The 21694-nt window shown below is 40.2% G+C and overlaps 1 protein-coding gene across 2 annotated transcripts in view; it reads right to left on the bottom strand.

Moving 5' to 3' along the window:
- Positions 1-21694, bottom strand: part of ADAMTS12 (ADAM metallopeptidase with thrombospondin type 1 motif 12) — a 160276-nt gene that overhangs the window by 64023 nt on the left and 74559 nt on the right. For both annotated transcript variants that reach the window (XM_032096207.1, XM_032096206.1), the window contains exons 4-9: positions 10240-10436; positions 8273-8356; positions 6486-6610; positions 5151-5300; positions 2585-2728; positions 1765-1909 (exon numbers count right to left, since the gene is read on the bottom strand). In XM_032096207.1, the coding sequence (XP_031952098.1) occupies positions 1765-1909; positions 2585-2728; positions 5151-5300; positions 6486-6610; positions 8273-8356; positions 10240-10436 (845 nt within the window). The remainder of the gene's footprint in view (positions 1-1764; positions 1910-2584; positions 2729-5150; positions 5301-6485; positions 6611-8272; positions 8357-10239; positions 10437-21694) is intronic.

Raw genomic sequence — 21694 nt, 5'->3', positions numbered from 1 at the left:
TTGGAAAATTCCTCCACCTAATACATATTTTGCTTTTCTTTACCTTATTGAGGGACAATATTTATATACTTCACAGTACACTTTGCTACCTAAGTGCTTCATGGAAACCACTGTCTGAATTATAAATATCAGCTGTTGCTAAGTGTAATCACTGAACCCTAGGGCATCTTCAGCTAAATGCAGATTTTTCTCTCAAAAAGGATCTGTGGATCAAATTTAGTCAGACATTAAAATGTACAGAACAAAAGTAGCTTGTCAGTGAGCAAAGTTAAGTAAACAGAGGAAAGGCAAAGAAGAGTCAGACCTCTTAGACAAAATGACAAAAAGACTGATGATTCAACACTCCAGGTGAACTGTACTGTTCACAATACCATCTCTTGCCAGTGCAGCTATCAGCAAAATACAGGCCTTTCAGTAAAATGCAAAATGAGATGATACCAATTAATTTTCTGACATATGTCTAGCTGTAGAATTGGTTAATAAGGAGATGCGAATGTAAAGGCCTATTAGGTTCAAACTCAAGAAGAGACAGACTGAACCAATACTGCAAAATTACATCCTAATTTTCTATCTGTACCAGCAGACAAATTACAGTAACTAAGGAAACAGTATCAGCAGGTAGTGAAAGCAATCTTTCAACACCTTCTTCAGATTCAGCAGTTGTAGTTCAACACTGGTAATCATGTTATCTATTAAGGTTGAAAAGATTAATCAGAAATAATTTCTGTAATATTAGGGTAGATGGAGATACACGTAATTATCTGAATGGAATAAATAGTCAACACCAGCAGTGCCCAGTCCATAGCTGTGCTCATACCAGCACTGCCAACAGCCAAAACACATCTGTGTTTGACAGGGCCAGCAGGTTGGTTGCTGTCTCCAGTATTTGCTGTACACTGCTGCCCAAAACACAGCAAAAATTAGTGATCACTTAGCTAGGCTAGCACTTAAAAACACTGTTTCCAAGCTGTTCTGTGTATAAAAATGCTGTACAGACCCAAAGAGCTCTGAACATGCTAGGTACAGACAGAATACCATACCACTGCACTTACGCTAACACAACCTGTAACTCTGCAGGGCTCCAAGAGCCTGTGAGGGTTGCTGTGACTACACTTCTCCCTTGCATCTCCACACAACACTGTTTTGCAATGCTGTGAGACAGATTCCAGGGTACTCTGTGAATTAAGCACTTCTGCATAAAAATCTAATGTTTGATGGAAAAATATTGGGTTTTCAAAATAAATATTTTTTACAGGGACTGGAATATTCTTTTGCTAGCTAGATTATCAACAGTGTGAAAAATTGGGATGTATGGGAAGAGAACACAACCCTAATTTCTTCAGAAACCTCTTCCTGGAACTGAAAATTTGTTCCCAGAATTTGATCAATTGAAAGCCACATGGTGGCTTTCATGGAAGAGTATTTTAAAATGGGATTTAAGTTGCATTAATGATTTACCTAAGAATCAGTATTATGAGTTTAAAACCAAAATGACTCCACTGCTGAAGAACAGATGCTTAACCACAGATATGGTTAAGATCCAGCAAAGATCTTGTGAAATACAAGGCAAACAGTGCAATGACTCACTTCCAGAATATTCAGAATTAAGAGTGTTAGGCAATGCCTGCACTGCACATCTAGGCAATGAGACTCTAAACATGCTGCATTTGTAGTTAGCAAATGAGGTGCACTGAATACACTTCCATGCTGCTCAAGAAGTTTGACTTCTTACTAGGAGAATGAAGAAAAACATTCAGCACTTACATCCACATCTTCACAGAATGTAGCATTGGAACCATACTGAAGCTGGCATTGGTGGTGCACATCATAAATCACTCCAGGAGCGATGATTGGAGACTTTAGAACTTCTTTTTGGGGGATGTCATCCAGACAGAATCCCCACCCGCGACTAAAAGACAAAAATTCCGTATTAAAAAATCCCTACCGCCACAGTTTTTTGATGCTTCTGTACAGACCTTTAGTATCTAATTCTTACAGGTAATTTTGATTATGGCCCATGGAAATACCTCCAGCTTCCAGCTAAGTTATGCTGAAGTACTGCAAACAAAGTAGTTACTCTGTCTAAAAAAGAGATGGTTTAAAATGGCAAAACACAGCTTGTCAAAGGGGAAATACCATGAGCTCATTATGGTTTGCAGCGTGGCTTCAGAGAACACCATAGCCTCTGGTTAAAGTTATACTACCTTGCTGCTCTTAGAAACAATGGAACAGATTTGAACAAGTCACTGAAGCCAAGCACATGTGGCCAATAAGTCTGTAAATTTCTGTCAGTCTCCCTGATGGAAGCTTCTTTTTTCCTGGTAACTGCAAAAAGCTGCAGAGTTTACCAAACCTGAGCCAATACGACAAGACTTGAGTTCACTTGAGTTCACTTCCAGACAACAAGACTATAACAGAGCTTTTCCCAAATAAGTAAGCAACAGGACAGCAGTATGTACCCCATGAAAATTAACTCAAGCACACTAAAGCCCTCTACAATTACCACTACAATAATACAAAATTTACTTTAAACTCCAGCACAGCTGTGCTCAATTTAGGCAAATGCTACAACCTGATCACTCACTCTAGGAATCGTGTGATGTACTCCTTGCTGCACTGTGACCAGGTGAGTGGAGTAGGATCATACTGTAACTGTCGGGACATAATATATGGGCGCTTTCCAAGAGGCTCGCAGTCGTTCTCCTTCCCATCGTGCTGGATTCCAAAACTGGAGACAAAAAACAACATCTAATAACTCCAGCTGATTGGCTGTACCACAACATCTACCTGCAGTTCCACTCTGTACTTAAAAAGACACTTGCATTGCTTCCTCCCTGGCAGAGCTGTAGTTACCTGTTACCTAAAGGAAATGCACATATAGAACATATGAACCAAAACCTATGAAGAATCTACACTCCCACAGGCTTTCAAACATGTCTGTTATGCACAGCAATACTGCCCTGCACAAAATAAAGAACAGGCTCTCACCGACTAAACCACTTTAAAGAAGATCAGGCTTTGTTACATTCTGTCTTACACTCTCTAATAATCAAGTCTCTACTTCTTGTTTCATTTTAAAACTCTTTTGGTAGACTGCAACAGAGATACTGTTTACAAAGTTATTGAATGTTCAGTGAATTTGCCTCCAACCTCTATTCCTTCATCCTATTTAATTTTCTCAGTGTGTGCCTTAGAAACAGATCTCTGTAACAGGTTCTCTCCAGCTTCTCTGACTTGCTGAGAAATTTCTTTATTCAACAGCTTGCAGAAGTCATAAACACAAAAGTTTGGATGGGATTCAACTGAGTAAATATACACGCCTCTTCATCACCTCAGTGTGAGGATTATCTGAAATAATAACATGCAAAGATACTGATCTATGAAGATGTTGACACCTACATTGTTAACATTTGGAGGTGTGTAAGTCCTAAGAGCAGTGAGAGCTTACTCAGGTCATGATTCAGTCAAAAATCAGATAAAGTGCATTCAAAACACTTAAAACTACGTTTCTCAAAAATGTAATCATACCGTGACTCCAAAGTTCCAAAAGCAGAGCTAATTTCAGTCAGAATCAACTCCAGCAATGACTCAGAGGTTTAAAAGCAAGGATCTCCCGTTTCTGATGGGCTTTTTTCCACAAACAGGGTCTGTTGAATCTTAAGGCTGCAAACATCTAGAGGGACGGTGTGGTGAAGAGCTGATTTTTGGCATTCATCTAAGGCATGGGTGCATGTCTGAATTCTCATTTTTCGTTCATCTGTTCTTACAAACTTGTCCATACCTGAACTTCTCAGCATGTGTACACTAACCGGTCTTGAGGTTAACAGGGTGACAACAAACCCTACGGTACTCAATGTTCCTTAACAGAGACAACCCTTACAGGAAAGGCCCTGCACCACTCCTGCAAGGGCAAGTACAGCTGTACTGAGTCTCACAGCATCCAAAGGAGACAGAGCTACCAGCCAGCCAGGCTAAACCAGGAGAAGGCCACACACGGATCAATCCACAGGGAAGAAGTCTCTTCAGATCATCAGTGTGAATGAAAACAGCTCCCTGTCAGCAACAGGCTATGGGGGCCAAGTAAGTAAACGCACAGCACCCAGATCCGATTGTAGTGATTTCAGTGTTATCTATTTATACTATTTCCTGTCTGGCAATGGAGAGGTTGAATAAAGAATGGCCAACTAATGGGTGACAGGGTCATTACCATCATCATCATCATCATCACTGTTCTATCAGGAAATAGAGACTCCATCCTGATTGGTGGCTGGGCTCACAGTGAAATTAATGTGATTGTAGATAGAGCAATGAACATGTGACTTAGCGAAGCAACACAGTTCAGTTGAAAAGTGCAGGCATTACAGTCAAACCAGAGTCTCCATGAGATAACGCTCTACCCTGAAGAAAACAGCTGTGTCAAAACAGATTCAAAAATCGAATTTTTTTCAGGGAAGTTCATAAACCATCTAACCAACAAAAACACCCCCCAAAATTTAAAATTCTGAGAAATTTAGTTCAAGCAAAAATACCCAATCATAAAAATAAATTAACCATGTCTGAAACTAAATATCCAGGAACTTTAGTTATCTTGACCTAAGTGTACCCAAAATAGCATTATTACACAGAAGATATCACTTATTAAGACATGCCCTAAAGTGACTTTATCGGTTCATCAGAAAGGAGAATAAATAATAAATATAATATATTATAAGATTAAAATATGAAGTTTGACTATATGACTTAAAAATGTTTTCTAGCTAATCTGCAATATTGAAATGCCTTGACGTAATGAAACAGGTTTATTTTCCGTAAATGTCTTGGATTGATCTGGAAATCATCTAAAGTAATTGCATAGAAATCTAGCACATGTATGTTAAAATGAGCATGATTGAGTCATGCTTCTTTGTGGCTTAATTATTTCATCCTGATGTAATGTCCCAGCACAGACTGAACAGCTGTATATGTAAAACACAGGTCAAAGGCTTAAAAATATGTTACTTATTCCTTTGCTTTGAAATAGAAAACAGTTTTGATTTCAATAATAGAGACATTAACTCACTTCTTGAATTGTTTCTGTCTTGCAATTTGAGTATTAACATGCAAATAATAAATTTGACACAGACAGGTTCCCCCTTCCCTGACAACTGTACCTGTGTCCCAGTTCATGAGCAATAGTGAAAGCCAAGGGAAGGCCAGAGTCCTCATTGATGTTGCAGCTTCTGTGAGGCTGACACATGCCTGACAGATGAGACAAGCCTAAGGTTTCACAGGGACGGTTCATGCCAGCACAAATGTCCTTCCTAGAATCACAAAAGAGAGGTGTGCCATTTAACACAACTGTGGAGTGTCACTGACACTGGGTGGCAATCTTCTGTCTTATTATGTGCTAATCTACATTTTAAGTAATTCGTAGTGGTAAGACTTTGACAAACATGTATGCAACAACATGCACTTGTTCTACTACTATCATTACACTGCTATAATATTTAGCCAATATTTATGGGGCTGTAGTACCTAGATACATACATTTATTGTCAACTCACGTAAGTCAAAGTTTTAGAACCTCCACATCTGGCAGCATTTTGAAGCATGGTTTACTACAGTCACCATACCTCAGCTTCGTTCAAGTGAACTGTCGGAGCACTTTTTATTTGGAGAGGTAAATCTCACGTCATTTGTGAGACTTTATTTCACATTCTTATTTTAAGATTTTTGACTGAAAAAAGGTTGATAAGGTGGGGATTGGTCAAAGAGTGGACTTGGTGATCTTGGAGGTCTTTTCCAACCTAAATAATTCTGTGACTGTTCTTTACTGAGCTGCTTGAGTGGTGTTTTAGGTTGGGGTTTTTTTTCCTGACAGACTTTAGCTGAGGACTGTTTTTTTCAGACCACAGACCCAATCTTTTCTGCCACCTGTGTGCAGACTGAATCCATTTTTACAGACCTGCAGAAGTCCCATTTCATGCCATGACATGAACTCCCTGAAGAACCTCAGACAACCTCATTTTTAAGTTTTGTGTTCCTCCCTTGCTCAGACATTAAAAAAAAAAAGTGTCTCCTTAAATACGGAGATATTTAAAAATCGTATGCTTTAAAGCCTAAAAATGAATGGCACCATGTTCGCAGAATACTCTTCCTTTCTGAGCTGCACCCACACTTTTCTTCAGGAGTTTTTCATCTACATGCTGCTTTGTTTTTGTATATTGTCTCAAAGAAGAATAGAGCAGTCACTGAGGACAAAATGAGATAGGATCAAGTGGGGAAAATGACCTGAGCTACAGAAATTGCTCACCTCTCGGGACCCACAGATCTCAATATTGTGACTAAGATGCATCTCTAACTCCTATGCACACATCGTGTTGTAAGTATTTTGACCACGTTACTGGGCTCTGTGCGGGATGAACTAAATGATGGCATGAACCTATAAAATAAGTATCATCACCAAAGAAATGCAACTGAACAGCAGTCAGTCACTGCTGTCATACCTGGTAAGAAGAACAGCCACATCATGGTGCGTGGGGTTGACATCACTCTTGGGATTGACACTCTTCTGCCACTTGCAGAAGCTGGCTAATGTCTTATCAGCATGGTGCACTATCTTCAAGCCTTGCTAATGGGAAATGAAGGAATATATTACTGTGAAGACCACACTGCATTGCAATAACCCTTCAGTGAAGTCAGCTGTGAGAATGGGTAATCTAAATGCAATTGATTATGGTTTTGCCTAAAGTTAGAGACATCATTAGGAGCAATGACTCCTATTTATCTAACATTGAATATTAAGTTAAAATGCTGACATTTCTGTAATTGGTGCAGCTAAAGGAAAAATTACAGAATGCAGAACTCTACATACATTTTGATAAATGAGTTTCATAAGATCCAACACTGAACTGAAACTTTCAAACATTTTATATTCTCTTGAAATCAAATTTTCCTCTGAAGAGAAGGTGAAGAGTACTTATTGGGGGACTTTGTGATCAAATTTGTCCCTCAATGTTACGTGAACACTGTCATATTCAGAGAACAATTATGCTTCTAACAGAGTATTTATTTCACAATATTTTTCAATTCCAAAGAGAAACAATGCAATCATAAATGTTTCTTCCTCAACTTCTTATTATACAGTTTACATGCAAATTAACAAAAACTCTGAAATAAAAAGTATGTAAAATAAATTAATCCAAAATTGAATTTTCTAATTTCTGGTCTCAGACACTCACTTTATCTTGCCTCAGTTTGCTCTTTTATTAACAACCATCTAAGTATGGGGTTAACTGTTACCAGACATTAATTTCTGGGGAACTTAAAAACAAATTTTGAAAGATATTTAAAACGGTTACTTCCAACATTGCCATTCCTCAGTTGATCAGGAATCCACCTTTTTTTATTCAAACAGCCACAGAAATTTAGCAAATACAGTTAATTGGAGGCCATAATGGATCTCAGGTCGTAATTATTCTCTTTAGACGCAAACTCAAGTTTTTATCCCACTTGTACTTACACTGACAGCTATAAGGACAGACTCTATCCCAATAAATATTTCTGAAGACATAGCCTTGAGGTTTGGTTTACTGTCTTCAATAGCACTGGGACCATCTGGCTTGTGGTTATAAATCTTAAGCCACCGGGAAAATCCCTTTAAGGTATTCCTGTGGTCAGAGCTAGCTATATCATGCACAGCATTTTGAAAATAACCATAACACCATGACAGTCGACATGTACTCAAGCACATAGTAACATATTTGTGAAACAGAGACATTGGAAACTATCAATATATAGCTAGTTTATAGCAATTAACATCTACTTTGTCCTAATTTTATTTTGTTTCAAAAGAGATTTAAAAAGAAAAACATGTATTTGAACTGCACATTAAGAGATTTACTTCTTCAGAGACCTGCAAATACCATAGCACTACAGTTCATAATACATTCCAGGTAATGCTTGGTAATTAGATTCTAAGTGTTAATACGTAATTTCTGTTTCTCATCTACTCTTCCTTGGCATCCCATGTTCTTCTGACACTAGGCAGATTCTATTTCCCCATTCTTAACCTCCCTGTTTTAATTACATTTTCCTATGTAATTTTATGCAGAAATACCTGAAGTCATCAGCTAAAATACTTTGCTATCGAGGGCAGCATTTATTCTAAAACCAGACATGCTGAAGATCAATAACAGAGTAAATTTAAAACATTAAGCAAATATGATTACAGCTCAATGCATTGAACCCAGAAGTTTTCTAAGGGATATTTTGAGATATATAAAAACCTTACCTCCACCTCCTCAAAGAGGATGAGCCGGACGAGCACAATGTGAATTGCATTGCCAATGCTTGGATCATGGAACAACCCTGTGACCTGTGCCAGAGCCAGGAGATATGAGATTAACTGATTCCTCTACAGCAGAACACAACTTCTGAGAGAAAATACATTTACTTCTAGCATATTGTGGATCTGGTGATTGTTTTGCTTTTTAAATTCTCAAATCATTCAAAGTTTACTTAAATGCAATAAGTATTACAATTACTGCAAAGGCTTGCTCTGCCAAATGAGCGATGACATAGCACTTGGCAAAAGTTACTAAGCTAAAGAGCAAAAGCCCAGACAAGATCATATTATGTCCATTTCCCTTTCAAAAATTTCAGAGTTCATAAAAAAACACTAGCAAAAAGGAACACAACATCTACAGTCATACAACACTAATGGAGAGGTCCACTCAGGGTGCAAATAAACCAGCATATCAAATCATTCTGTTTGAAATGAACAGGATTCTGTCACAAAAAAGCAAAATTTAGTCAGTACTAGGCAAAGAGAAATTAGGTGAATGATGTCTACTCTTGTGTTTTCAGAGTACAGGAGAGGATGATAAGAACAAAAGCAAAGATAATGACTCCATTCAAAAAAGACTCCACATAAAAAAGAACAAGAACTGATCTCTGCAAAAATGTAACCCAATTGTCATAAACATCATCACAATATTGAATTAGGCAGGAGGAAAAGGAATCAGAGCAGAAGATATTCACAACCTATCTATATATCTGACCCATGCCATCTATCACAGGAAATATGAGTGAACAAAATGGATTGCCTTTGGGTCAAAATTGTTATGGAGAAAACCACTAAAGGAGAAAATACCAAAATGAAGTGGAAATTGTGTTTATAGAGGTCTGATTTGGGTATGGATCTTTTTCAAAGTACTCTACTGAAAATTGAAACATTTTAAGTAACCCTAATATCTAAGGTCAGACTGGAGAGAAAATGTTGAGTCTTGTTTGTTCCTGCACCTGATAATGACTGGGTTTTATTCCAAGCATTTTTCCGTGTGTGGACAAAACCTCACGTGCTCGAACAACCTTTGCACCTGTTTAATCAGGCTCACTGCATCAGCAGCAAGTCAGACTGCTTGGGGCACAGCTGGGAACATACCATATAACACGGGAAAGATCAGTCACCACGGCTAGAATCACACTCTGATTAACTCCACATATATTGCACATGTCCATGATAACCACACAGAACACATCCTCAATACACTCTCAAGCTCAATATCTGCCATGATACACGTAATATTGATACCGGTATTAATAATATCTGTAAGCAGATGCTATGGCTTTTCCCAGAACAACTTATATTTTGGAACCTGCCACACAGGAAAGCACTTGAAGATCAACTTTTCTTTATTCCAATGTGAACTTTGTACTCCAGGAAGAATACTTATCTGGAAAAACAGTTGTATTGGCTTCAACTGGGACAGTTAACTTGCTTCATAATAGGTCATATATTTCTGTTTTGATTTGTGACCAAAACAGTAACAAGGTGGTATTTTGGCTTTTGCAAAGTTACTACAATTTCCAGCAGTCTCCTGTGTGCCTTTCTCACCCACAAATACATGAAAGAATTCATATGCTAAAAACCCGTAGAATTTCTCTGCCATAGCCAACAATCTGAAATCATCACTGAGCAACAGGTTCCAAGGGAGTCAGAGAATTTCAGTGGAAAGAAAGCTAGTGCTAGCATTTATAGTTATGAGACCTCTCTCGCATAAACACAGAGAAAAATTGTGCCTATACAAAATATAAGGTAAAAGTACTTTAAAATACAGAGTTTTAATTAATATATATGAATAATACTACATTTTTGTCCGTGAACATTGTTGAAGATGTCTTAGAAGATCAGCAGCATAATCAAATTCAGGTTTCCTTTGTTTGTCTATCTAAAAACCCTCAAAATATTGTACATACCATATTCATTATAGTGAGGATATATGACTCCACATGGTCACTTCCATGATATTCAACCATTTTACTGTCTGCAACCACAAGTGTCTCCACCCATCGCTCCTTGCTGACAGAGCGCCGAGAAACCCTCCTGACAGCTGCATGATTTTGTTCCCATCTCTCCCTCCGATGCTGCTGCTGTTTGAAAAAGCTGTGGGTATCTGGAAGAGTAAAAAGCAATGCTGTCTTGAACATATTTTCAAGCTTGAACTGTATGGCTGTAACACTTACAGGATGATATTAGCTGGGAGTGACTCTTCTGGCTGCCACCCACCTGCCCCACTGCAGGGCCAACTCCAAAGTGACACCAGACTGCTAAGGGCCCTGCCCAGTGAAGTTCTGAATCTCCCAAGATGGATTAAACATGCATTAAAAAGTTACCCCACTCAAACACCAGGTATTACGTTGTGAGACAGAGCCAAGCTAAAAAAAATTGAACTGGCGATGCCATTTTCAAGGGGTTTCTCTCCTGTGGTTTGGCTCTAACCTCTCTAATAATACCAGTAGATAGTGTAAGATGGGATATCCTTTCTTCACAGGCAGCTCATTTTCTCATCAGGATGGCACACTAAGCCCAGTGCTGTGGCACATCCAAAAATGCCTTGTTCTGTGCATGGAGAATATCCTTGACAAGTGGGGACACTCGACCAGCAGGTGTCATCTAAATACCAGCAGGGTAGCCACGGGATCCTCACCTGCTGTCATCCTGCCTAATGACAGGCCAGACACTTACTGCTTACACTGTAATTTTGAGATCTGTGCATCTAAAGCTTTTCAGACAGAAGTCTTTGCTCTGCAGGGTTGCTAGCAACCCTGCACTGTGCTCTATGGGGCTAATTCCTCTCCACTCACTCTAGCTTTGAATGCCAGCTGTCCATGCTACCAAGGAAATACCAATGATGCAAATACTGCTAGACCTGAAAAGCAACTGAGATGCCAGTTTGACAGCAACTGCTGGCCTTTTTCCAACCCATAACCCTGAGAAAGGCTTCTATGGTGCTGGGATTTCCCAAATCCTACAAAGGATCAGGAACACTTGTTTCTGTTACATATACTGCAATAGTCCCTTGGTATCTCACTGATGGAAGAGGATGTCCTAATTCCAGATGGGACACATCCACAGGCCAGACAGACAGCTCCAAGTGCTTACAGCCTTTCCAGCATCACCTCCACGGCTGTGGCAGGGGACAGTTATCCAGCATTACCTCCGTGTCCAGCAGGACCCAGTGCTGAGGAACAGTTGCCCAGACACTCTGCTCTAGAAGAACGGATGACATGGCAGCTGGGTCCCAAACCTTGTGTTCATGCCAGCTACACCTTTGTCATGAATGAGCTGTTTGCCCTTTAGACCCAAGCCCAGACAGAATAATCACAGCACCTTGTGTACCTAACAAAATGAGGCACCACTAGATGTGTATATCTCTCAGTGTAAAAGATGGTATCTTGGTTTACAGGTTCAGGTTTTCAGAAATGGGTTCTCTGAGGTCAGCCTGAAAGATGCCTGGATCCTGATAACACATAATGTGTACAATTGAAATATGCCACATTAATAAATGAAATAATACCAGCCACATTTAGAACTGAGCCACCATGCACAAGTGTGCTGTACACAGCAGCAATGAGCTATCACTGCTATAACCTCCACCCTAACCCCACTAACCCACGCTGCAGCACCACTCCAGCTGTCTCCCCCAATCTTTGTTCAGTTACAGCAATCATCTCCTCAATGAGGGGCTCTTTATGAGCTGTATTCTTTAACCTCCCTTGTACATTTGCAGTTTTCAGCATACTTATTTCTATGAAGCCCAGTTCTCATTATCTACATTTTTAAGGGTTTTGTGCTGAGAAAAACCTTCCCCACAGCTATCTGAACAAAAAACTCTGTTCAGACTGCTGGTTAAGTGTTTTGTTTATGGCCAAATAAAATCTCAGGCCAGCTGTCAGGTTTTCTGTTTACAGCTAGCAAAAAGTATTGCTAATTGTCTGGGCAGCTGATAGCACTGGAGGCAAAAATGTTTAAAAACATGGAGACTGCCGTGGTGAACAACCATCAGGGGAAAGTTTGGAGTCCTGGTTAAGCATGAGGCTCTGTAATGTAGGAAAATCTCAGAAGAGGTGAAAATTAATGCCAGATAGCCAGAGGATTTTGCAGAAAAACTCTCTCCCTGGTGATGGACAACCTCCTGTGCATGGTACGTCACCTGGACAGGTGACATCTAAGGACTGGATCCCCCCGTGTCAAGTCTCCGGGCAGCTTTTTTAGTTTGATGAAGTGGAGAGGGATAACTTCTTGGAGCCACACTAAAATACAGGCAGCTACAAAGTACAGTTCTACTTCTGCTTTTATGTCTCTCCAAATTTTGACTGTCTCTTCTAACCATCTGATTCTGAAGTGAAATAACCTTACCTTGCTTTACCTTCAATGAGTAAAGTGTTACAAGTGATTTCAGATTTACTGAGAAATCCCAGGCACCTTGTTGTCCAGGCAGGGAAGTCTTGACTGGGAGCCCACCAGTTTAGGACTATTCAAGAAGTGAGGAATGGGCTGAGAATAGGAACCGTGCTGCCTGAGGAAAGCCTCCCTTTCATCGTAACTGCTGAGCACAGCACATTCCACGAGAAACAGAAGAGAGAAAGGGGGTACTCCTACCCTGAGGGTTTCCATGGATTTTTGAGGAAGAGGTATAACACAGGGATGTACAGTGCTGGAGTCCTTAGAAATAGAAAAGGGATGCAGTGCTGAGAGTGTACCCAGGACAGTCTAAGACTAAACAAGAAGAAGGTTGGTAAGAGATTCAAGTAAGAAACTGAATGAAATTAAAGCAGCAATACTTGGAAGTTTCTAGCTGTTGTGGGAGATAATTTTGCAGATGTGAGGCTTTTATTAGAAAAACTGATTCATCCCAACAAGTTACATAACATGTCCCAACATGGATATGTGATATCCAGACATTTGACTGCATAAACAGAAGAAATGGTGAGATGTTAACATTTCATCAGCTTCTAGATAGAAATGGCTGATAAACTTCAGTAAAATGGTTGGTTTTTAAGACCAAATTCCAAATTGTTTTTAGCAAAAATAAAAACATCCCCTAAAACTACCCTACAAATCCTACTTGCCTAACAACAACATAAAAGACCCTTAACTTTCAGCTACACGGAAATATTTTAAGTTATCTGTAAGACTCAACTATATATGAAAAAAGCAGTATTGTACAAACTTCCTCAGGACAGTTTAAATCTACATGGTTCCTGTATATGAAAGAAAAGTTATACTCTCTAACAAATCAATTTCATTTTTCATCAGGTGACAATATTCTTTGCCAGTCCTTTGTAAGAAAGAGCTTTCTAATCTTTAACTATCAATGGTCTCACTTATTAAAAAAACCCCATGTAAGTTCTTCTTCACTTTGAACAACTCATCCATTCAAAATGAGCTTGATTATGCTTGATTGTTAAGCAGTTAATTTCTGCTTGCCTTCCACCACTCCAAACTCCCTTAAAGAGCAAACATGACTCACCTCAGTTAAAGGTGTTATCTGAGATTTCCACAAAGATGGCTTTTTCCCACTTTTGTTTCCCGCTGGTGCTGGTAGAGTGCAGTGTACAGTGCAACATGAGGGGACCTCCAGGTGCTAACTACACATAGCCAGCTTTTTACACCTTTGGAGTTACACAGGACTTTGCAGATGCAGGGTGAAAATGTCTGGAAATTCCCAGAAGAGGAGAATGCACACTACAAATGAAGACTGTCACACAAAATATGGAAGCATTGATTTGTGTCTTCACTTGCTATTCTCAGCTGCCTTCTCTTTGTGCAAGAGCTCTGTCATTTTTGCCACTCTACACTGTTCACAGTCAAAATACTATAACCCCAGATAGGAGGTGTGAATGATGCTAGGGATGCTAGATGAATAAATTCCACACGGTTCATAACTTGCTACATTATGATTTTTCCAAAAACCTTCACTTTGTTCTAAGACATGCCTTTAGTTTAAGTATTAACAAAAAGATACAGTTAAGGGGTTAGTTTTTCAAGAGGTCAATAAACTGTGTTGAAACAGTCACTGTACAAGCAATATTCTCCTCTTTCACTCATATGAAAGTGAGCAACTTTCATAGCTGATCTACTGTGAGAACTTACTAATTATTTATGAAACAAATGCAGTAAGCAATTCCTTTCCCCTGTTCCAACTACCCCTCCTGAAATAAACAAGGTAGTTTTGTATACACAGGATCTGCTTATGAACAAAACTATGTCTGGATGATGACAATGTGATAGTGAGGGCTCCCATGCAATAATGGGAAAATTGTTGTAAAAAAAGAAAGTGAGTGTGTGAATTTAAAACTGAACAGACAACCAAACAGCTCTTTTTACAAGCATTCCTAAAACAGGCCAAGCTAAGTCACACAAATGCTTTCTGAGTGTGAAGAAGTGTTCACGCAGGAAACCATTACAACTACTTAATCACGTACAAGCCCATGCTGACAACCCCCAAGTCCCAGCAAAAACAAGCACAGAGAAAGAAAGCTTACAACTCAGCAAGGTTTGTTTAACTTTGACATTCCTGCTGTCAAAAACATGGCATATCAAACAGTGAAGTCACACCACTCTGAAGCAGAGGGAAGCTAAAATCGGACCTGTCTTGACTGATGCACTTAATCAGATACTGCTGCTGAGTGTCTGTGCTGCTCATTACCTCTCAGGCTGTAAAGATGCAATGATAGACGTGCTGGGCATCAGAAGGTACACAGAGAACAATGTCGTGGGAGACATATGCCTGAAGTTGCCAATGTTTTGCATCAATGACTGTCTTTCTGCCTGAATGTTCTTATTTTTTTACCCAGGAATTAAACCCAAGTCAATAAGGGACAATTAAAAATTACAGCTGCGTCAGATGTTTTCCTAGGAGTACATTACTCAATGTAATTTGAACTTTCTATGCTCATTCACTTGGCAACTTTAGTGTCTGGTGCCTCTTATTTTGGTGAAAACATTAATGAAATGGATTAGAAGAATAAGGTGAAATTTCTATTAGTTAATCTAGCTCTTGGTAAAATGCCATCTGAATACAATTTAACTTGCAGTACAATTCTATTAAAATTTAATGAAAAACAAGTATCTTCTAAAACAGAATATACAAACTGTGAAACAAATTTGCAGATTACAAATTTCCAATAAATTATATTTATGTAATAAGTCTCTTACCAAATCATTTAAGAACTGCTAATCTAAAAATAACAGAGAAATGCAGTTTTGGGGTACCACTAAGACAAAAAAATATAATTAAAATATATGGACATTATTAAGAATCTTTCTCTTTTTATGTCTCTCTGAAAATTCATTCACACAAAATATGCAAAAAACCCTAGAGTGACATCTTGAAGTAGTTGTCTCTGCATTGTCATGGTTGATCTGATTTTCAGTTTGGTTTTCCAAACAGTATCCAGAAGGTCTTGAACCAGACTCCAGAAATTCCTGTTCCAAATTTTTGTTCCAAAAATTTATATTCCATAAATTTAAATCACATAATAATGAAGAAAACTCAAACTGATTACATACTGGCAATCAGAGGTCACCAACCTGCTGCAGTCAGGACCAAGAACAAGGCTAAAAGGCTACAATGTCTTACTCATTACAACAAAGACCTTGAGGTGCTGAAGAATGTCCAGAGAAGGCAATGGAGCTGGGGAGGGGTCTCAAGCACAAGTCCTGTGAGAAGCAGCTGAGGGAGTTGGGGGTGTTTCTCCTGAAGAAAAGGGACACCTTATCTCTCTTTACAACTCCTGACAGGAGGGTGTAGCCAGGTGGGGGTCGGCCTCTTCTCCCAGGGAACAGGTGACAGGATGAGAGGCAGTGGCCTCAAGTTCAGTATTAGTGACAAGTTCTCCAAAATGGGTGCCAAGCACTGGAAGAGTCTGCCCAGGGCAGCGGTGGAGTCAGCATCCCTAGAGGTATTTAAAAGATATGTAGATGTGGCACTTAGGGACATGATTTACTGGTGGATTTGGCAGTGTTTGGGATAACAGTTGGACTCAGTGATATTAGAGGTCTGTTCCAACCTAAATGATTCTGTGACTCTATTCCCTAAGCTTGCATGCTGCAGGTAAGCTTGTGCTGGCACTCCAGAACCCAGAAGTGAAAGAAAGTGCTGAAATGTTCAAAGGGTACATGTTTTATGGAGCTTCTTGGACAGGTAGAGACTTATGAACCAGCAGGACTCAGGAACTGGCAGCAGAGGTCTCTGCAGTGCCCATTAGCTCTTTAAAGTCACCTAAGTGATTTTCACAAAGGCCCTCACTGCAGGCTGCCCTAATGACAAGCTATAAGAGCTGGCAAGACTTCAGGAATGGTGGACAGAGTATCAATGCAAGGAAAGGTGCCAGGAAAAAAAAACCCCAACTATGCTGGAAGAAGCAAAGGACAGGAAAGGACTACTAAGGGTTGTAATTCCAAGGATTTCAGCACTGTGAATGCTTTACATGGAAGGCTTGCTCTTTGCAGGTGGCTCAGACGAGAGAATGCGGTTTTCAAGCTGTGAAGATTACAACCAGCCTCTAAGGGGACTAGAGGCAGATCAAAGGGGCCTCCATCTCCTGGCTTTATTAAGTTTGTGCGTGCAGCAGCAGGCTGGGTGCTGTGCCACGAGGACTGGGGAGAGTAATTCCTCTTGCACAAAAGCAACTTGGTCATCTTTTGTGTTCATGCTTACATAGGAAAGTTCACAAGACCAACTGAATCTAAGCCTGGTAAACATTAGCAGTCCTTTCCTCATGAAAGAATACCTGAGAATAACCACATTTGATTCACAGATTCTAAGTAAACTCCTGCACTTCCTTGTGAAAATATTTTACTTCAGAAATCGGCAGCTCTGCTTTTATCAGACACCGAAGTCTGTATGGTACCGATATCTATCAAACCCTAATATGAAGAACCATTTTCTTCTGTTCCCAACAGAACCAGAAGTCAAAGTACAGCAGAGGAGGCAGGTATGTCAGCATAATGCTCCTCCAGACTGCAAAGTGCTTTCTTCCACACTGGTCCATCCTCAGCAAGGGTTCCTGCGATTTGACCAGGGATAAACTGCTGCAGGGCTGAAGTGGAGCATTTGTGTTTTCCCATGCAGAAAAACAAGAGGCTTCTGTTCCCACTTGGTTTCTTCTTTAGCTCATAGAATCACAGAATAGCCCTCTGCAAACACCTCAATATGTCACAGCACCTCCCTGGAGAGGACAGACTGCTGCTCCATACAACCAAGGGGCTGGCTTTTTCAGCCTTGCAACAACCGAGGAAGGTCTCCCTCCACACAGATACCCTTTGCAAAATGCTCCCTGTAATATCCTCATCATGACAAAACCAGTACGTTTTAAGGGCTTAAGGAGTACAGGTGCCTGTCTCAAACACTGTCAAGGCCACAGATGGAACTTGCTGTAAGATAAACCACCACAGTGTGAACTTGAGTTAAGCACAGAAGGGAGGAATGTGCAACAGGAAGGAGCTATTCCATGCCTGACGGCAGGATCTGGTAGGCACATCCTTGTTAACACATCCGGACAAAAATTTCTACTCTGGAAAACTGCGCAAAAGGAAGCACCTGCTCATACATGTATCGCCCCAAGTTATGGGAACACCATCTGTGACCATCCTGTGGCTCTCTGGAACTTGGGCTGTATGAAGGTGGTACTCCAAGATGCTGAGAGTGAAGAAGGACCAACGGGATGGTGCTTGATTCATAGCTGGTGACTACTTCCTGCTTGATCTCACCCCTCCCCCTGCTCTCCCTTCTCTCTATTACTCTACCTTGCATTCATTGTTAACTAAAATCCGTATTGTTAACTTCAGCAAATGATCTTGTTTGCACCTTAATTGCAGCAGAGGCATCTCTCACAAATCAGATCATAACATATGCCCAGCTCTGTTTTGCCTGCTTATGCTCCCCCATGCAGAATCACAAATGTCAAGTGGGCTTAAGGGCCTCCTCTAGGTCCCCAAGACCCAACCTCTGCACCACAGGAACTCCTCACTGGCTCATCATTTCTCTTCAACTTAATAAAGCAAAATCAGCCACTTGCATATCTGTGTGCTTGCAAATGATCAGTACAGAGCCAGCTGGGACCAGCTGCTCCTGCCTCCTCTCCAGGAGGGATAGGAAGGAAGTCAGAGGCAAACACACACAGGCAGCACAGCACAGCTGGGAGATGCTACCACTCCTGTGATCACCCAGGCTGCTGAGTGGTCCCAGAAGAGGATGCAGCCTCCCTGCAGGCTGAGACTCTGCTCCAGCTCATAGCTTCACCCTCACAAAAACTGAATCTCAGCAGTTTGGTTTGAAACTACCTGTGAAAGGCACGGCTGATGAACTAAAGCTATTTCACATCATCCCACCCCTGTTCTGCTCCTTGTCCTGATCTTACAGCACTCTTCTGCACCTCTTTCCCTAACTGCACCTCTTCCCTTCCCAAAACACCAAACAACTCCCCTCAGTGAATACTCGGCAAGGTTTCAGCTCAGCTGTGACTCCCAGGAGTGAGCCCAGGCATCTGAACCCCTCGCACCATTTTCAGGCCAACTCTTTCAGATCTCAGCACTCTCTGCCCTGATGCCTCCGTTGTGCTCAGACTCATTCTGGGTCAGAGATGGCTCAGAAAGTGCTGTTCAGCTCACCCCCCCGGAATCTCCAAACAGCTCTAAGAGTCACAACCAGCAAGCGAACAGTTATGCCTGTCAGACCTGCTGTGACAGTGTGAATGTTCATGGCACAGGAGTGGGCACAGCCATTTCTCTCAGCACTCAGGATCTGACCACTCTGAGCAAGAGACAGAATATGTAATGTATGCACGAAGAGCGCTGTGTGCTACTTGGCAGCCATGCTAAGAATACTGGAGCATTTCACTGATTAGCACAAACATAATCTCATTGTGTGGAATAGTGGCGGACATGAATATCTACAGTGCTACACTATGAGAATAAATGACAGCTCAGCACTTACCTTACATATAAAAAGTTCTATGGTGAACCAGAGTATATATTGTAGAGAATACCACAAGCATCTTCTAAATAAAATTTCTCAGGCAAAGCTGTTAAAGATGATCTCTTTTTGCTCACCATATAAACTGCCTGATTTTGCAGCTATTCTGTATGTTTAAAATGTCAGGTTTCTGCTACACAGTCTGGCATTGGATTAGCATTTTCTGGGTATTTTATCATTCAGCTACTCAAATATGCTCACATTTATAAGAAATAATAGTTTCTATTTCAGCCTTCAAAAAGTACTGCTTTGACTCTGACATATTTCAAACAATCTCTTTGAAGATGTCAACAGAGAGGTTACTGAACATGCAAAGGAATTGGGGAGCCTAGTTGAAAATACCCCCACTGTTATCCCCTTATTTTTTGGAACTGTCATCACAGAAACAATAGGTAGATTTCAAGAAGACAGATTTGTCTACTGTAACTCCCTCAGATGCGAAAATAAGTCAAGAATTCAGTTTAAAACACATGGATTTGAGGGAGTTCTCCAGTTGTAACATGGTAGTCCAGTTATAAAGCACTAGATAGAAATGGATCATTTAAAGTCTAAGCATCAAGCAGATAAAACTATTTTTTTAAAAAAATGGTTCCAGATAGAAGTTTCTCGCTGTACTTCCAGAATTGACTCTTTAAGAAATAATCTGACCTCAGCTCTTAAATATTTCCGTAAAAATGTATGAGGATGTATTTTCTTATATAAATTAACAAAGCATCCAGTAAAATATACACGGGATTATTTCACTGAGCACTGGCAATGAGAAATTCCTGGTCTTATAATCAACAGTTTAAAAATTGTCTCTTTGCTGCCTTGAAATTCTGACCTATAACACAAAAGGGAAGGAGAATGTTAAAAAAATAATCTAGATTAAACTTTCCCCTTTTTTCTACACCTAATCTAAAGTCTATTAACACAGAAGACAGATTCCTGCTTTTTTCAGAACTTACCAGAACCTATGGTACACCAAAGAAAATGTATCATTCAATTTATTAGCAAAGCACACTGAGGGACAAGGAGGTGGAAAAAACGTACTCTAAAACCAAATATTAATCATTTGCAGTACTCCCCATCACTTCTAAACAAAACTTTTTCTGTCATCCAGGTAACTGAACAGAAGGTCCATTTGCGTTCCCTGTACCAACTGCCAGATTCTATTTCAGGGCTGCATTTCAATATTTTATTTAGCTTATGGGTTTAAACACAGTCCTTTTCACAATTGTTTTCTCAAAAATATTTTCTCAGAGTTAATAGGTAGTGTGTACTTAAAGGACTTGAGAGGGATTTTGAAAGCTAGAAAGCATGACAATAGTCAGTGCTTTCCAGATGCTCTGAAACTTGTGGAAAAACAAATGTCCTTGGCTTTTAGTGAAGTGAAGATGAGATTTGGTACTTACATTAGCTATTTTATGTGTTATTGACATTCTAAGGATTTCTCCAGTGCTCTCATTCTATAAACTGTACCTGCCCATGAATTCAGCTAAAGCTAAGTTTATACAGAACAAACAAGAATTTCTTGCAGCACACTGGACATGGCACAGCAGGCAGGCTGAAATACAACAGAATTCAGGTCATGGTGCCAAATCTGGGTGAGAATCAAGTAAAAATAGCCTTTTCTGAGACTCCCATATTGTCAGAGCCATCTTAGCTGTACTCCCCGCAGCCTTCATCCCCAGCAGCTTTCACACTCCCACTGCAACCCCCTCTACATGCAGGATGCTCAGCTCTCCCCTCTGTTTTCTGCAAGCCAAGCAGCAAGCCAGTAGGTAACTGCAAGCTCAGAAAGGTCTGCAGATCTAGAAGAAACAGCAACCTCCATGCCTTTCCTTGTGAGGGGGTATAAAACATACTGTGCTGGACCACAGAGTGTGATTAGAGAGCAAATAAAGCAGACCTGTGCTTCCAATGTGAAGGGTAATCCAACACTGTCTGGCAAACACATTTTATCTGACAGCTATGTCTGCTTCACACCTTCCAGTCTGTCACTGTCACTGTCCTGCTCTCACCTCAGGATCTTCGAAATAGGGCACTACCAAAGCAGTTTCTGTAGCGAGACCCAACCCTACAAGAAAAGCAACTCTAACCATTTCACCTGCTACCACTGAGTTTTACTATGTAAAAACTTAGAAGATGACAAATCAGTCTGAAGACGCCAATAGAGAGTAATATTCAGAAATTATTTACCTGAACTAACACAGCAAACAAATAGGTAATGTCATTTGTTTTGTAACAGACCTAATTAGCTATTCTAATGGACTGCACAAGCCCTTATGTTTGACTTCTAATGTTAAATTTACAGGACTTAAATTTCAACTGCTTTTTTTCCCATGCTTCTTCTGAAATGATGAAGAAAATGGCACTTTTTCCAGACACCACTCAAAGCTATCATAGTT

Source organism: Corvus moneduloides, chromosome Z, assembly GCF_009650955.1.
Source record: "Corvus moneduloides isolate bCorMon1 chromosome Z, bCorMon1.pri, whole genome shotgun sequence".
Taxonomy (NCBI): domain Eukaryota; kingdom Metazoa; phylum Chordata; class Aves; order Passeriformes; family Corvidae; genus Corvus; species Corvus moneduloides.
The sequence above is the reverse complement of the archived record's forward strand: the minus strand, read 5'-3'. Positions and strand labels throughout refer to the sequence as shown.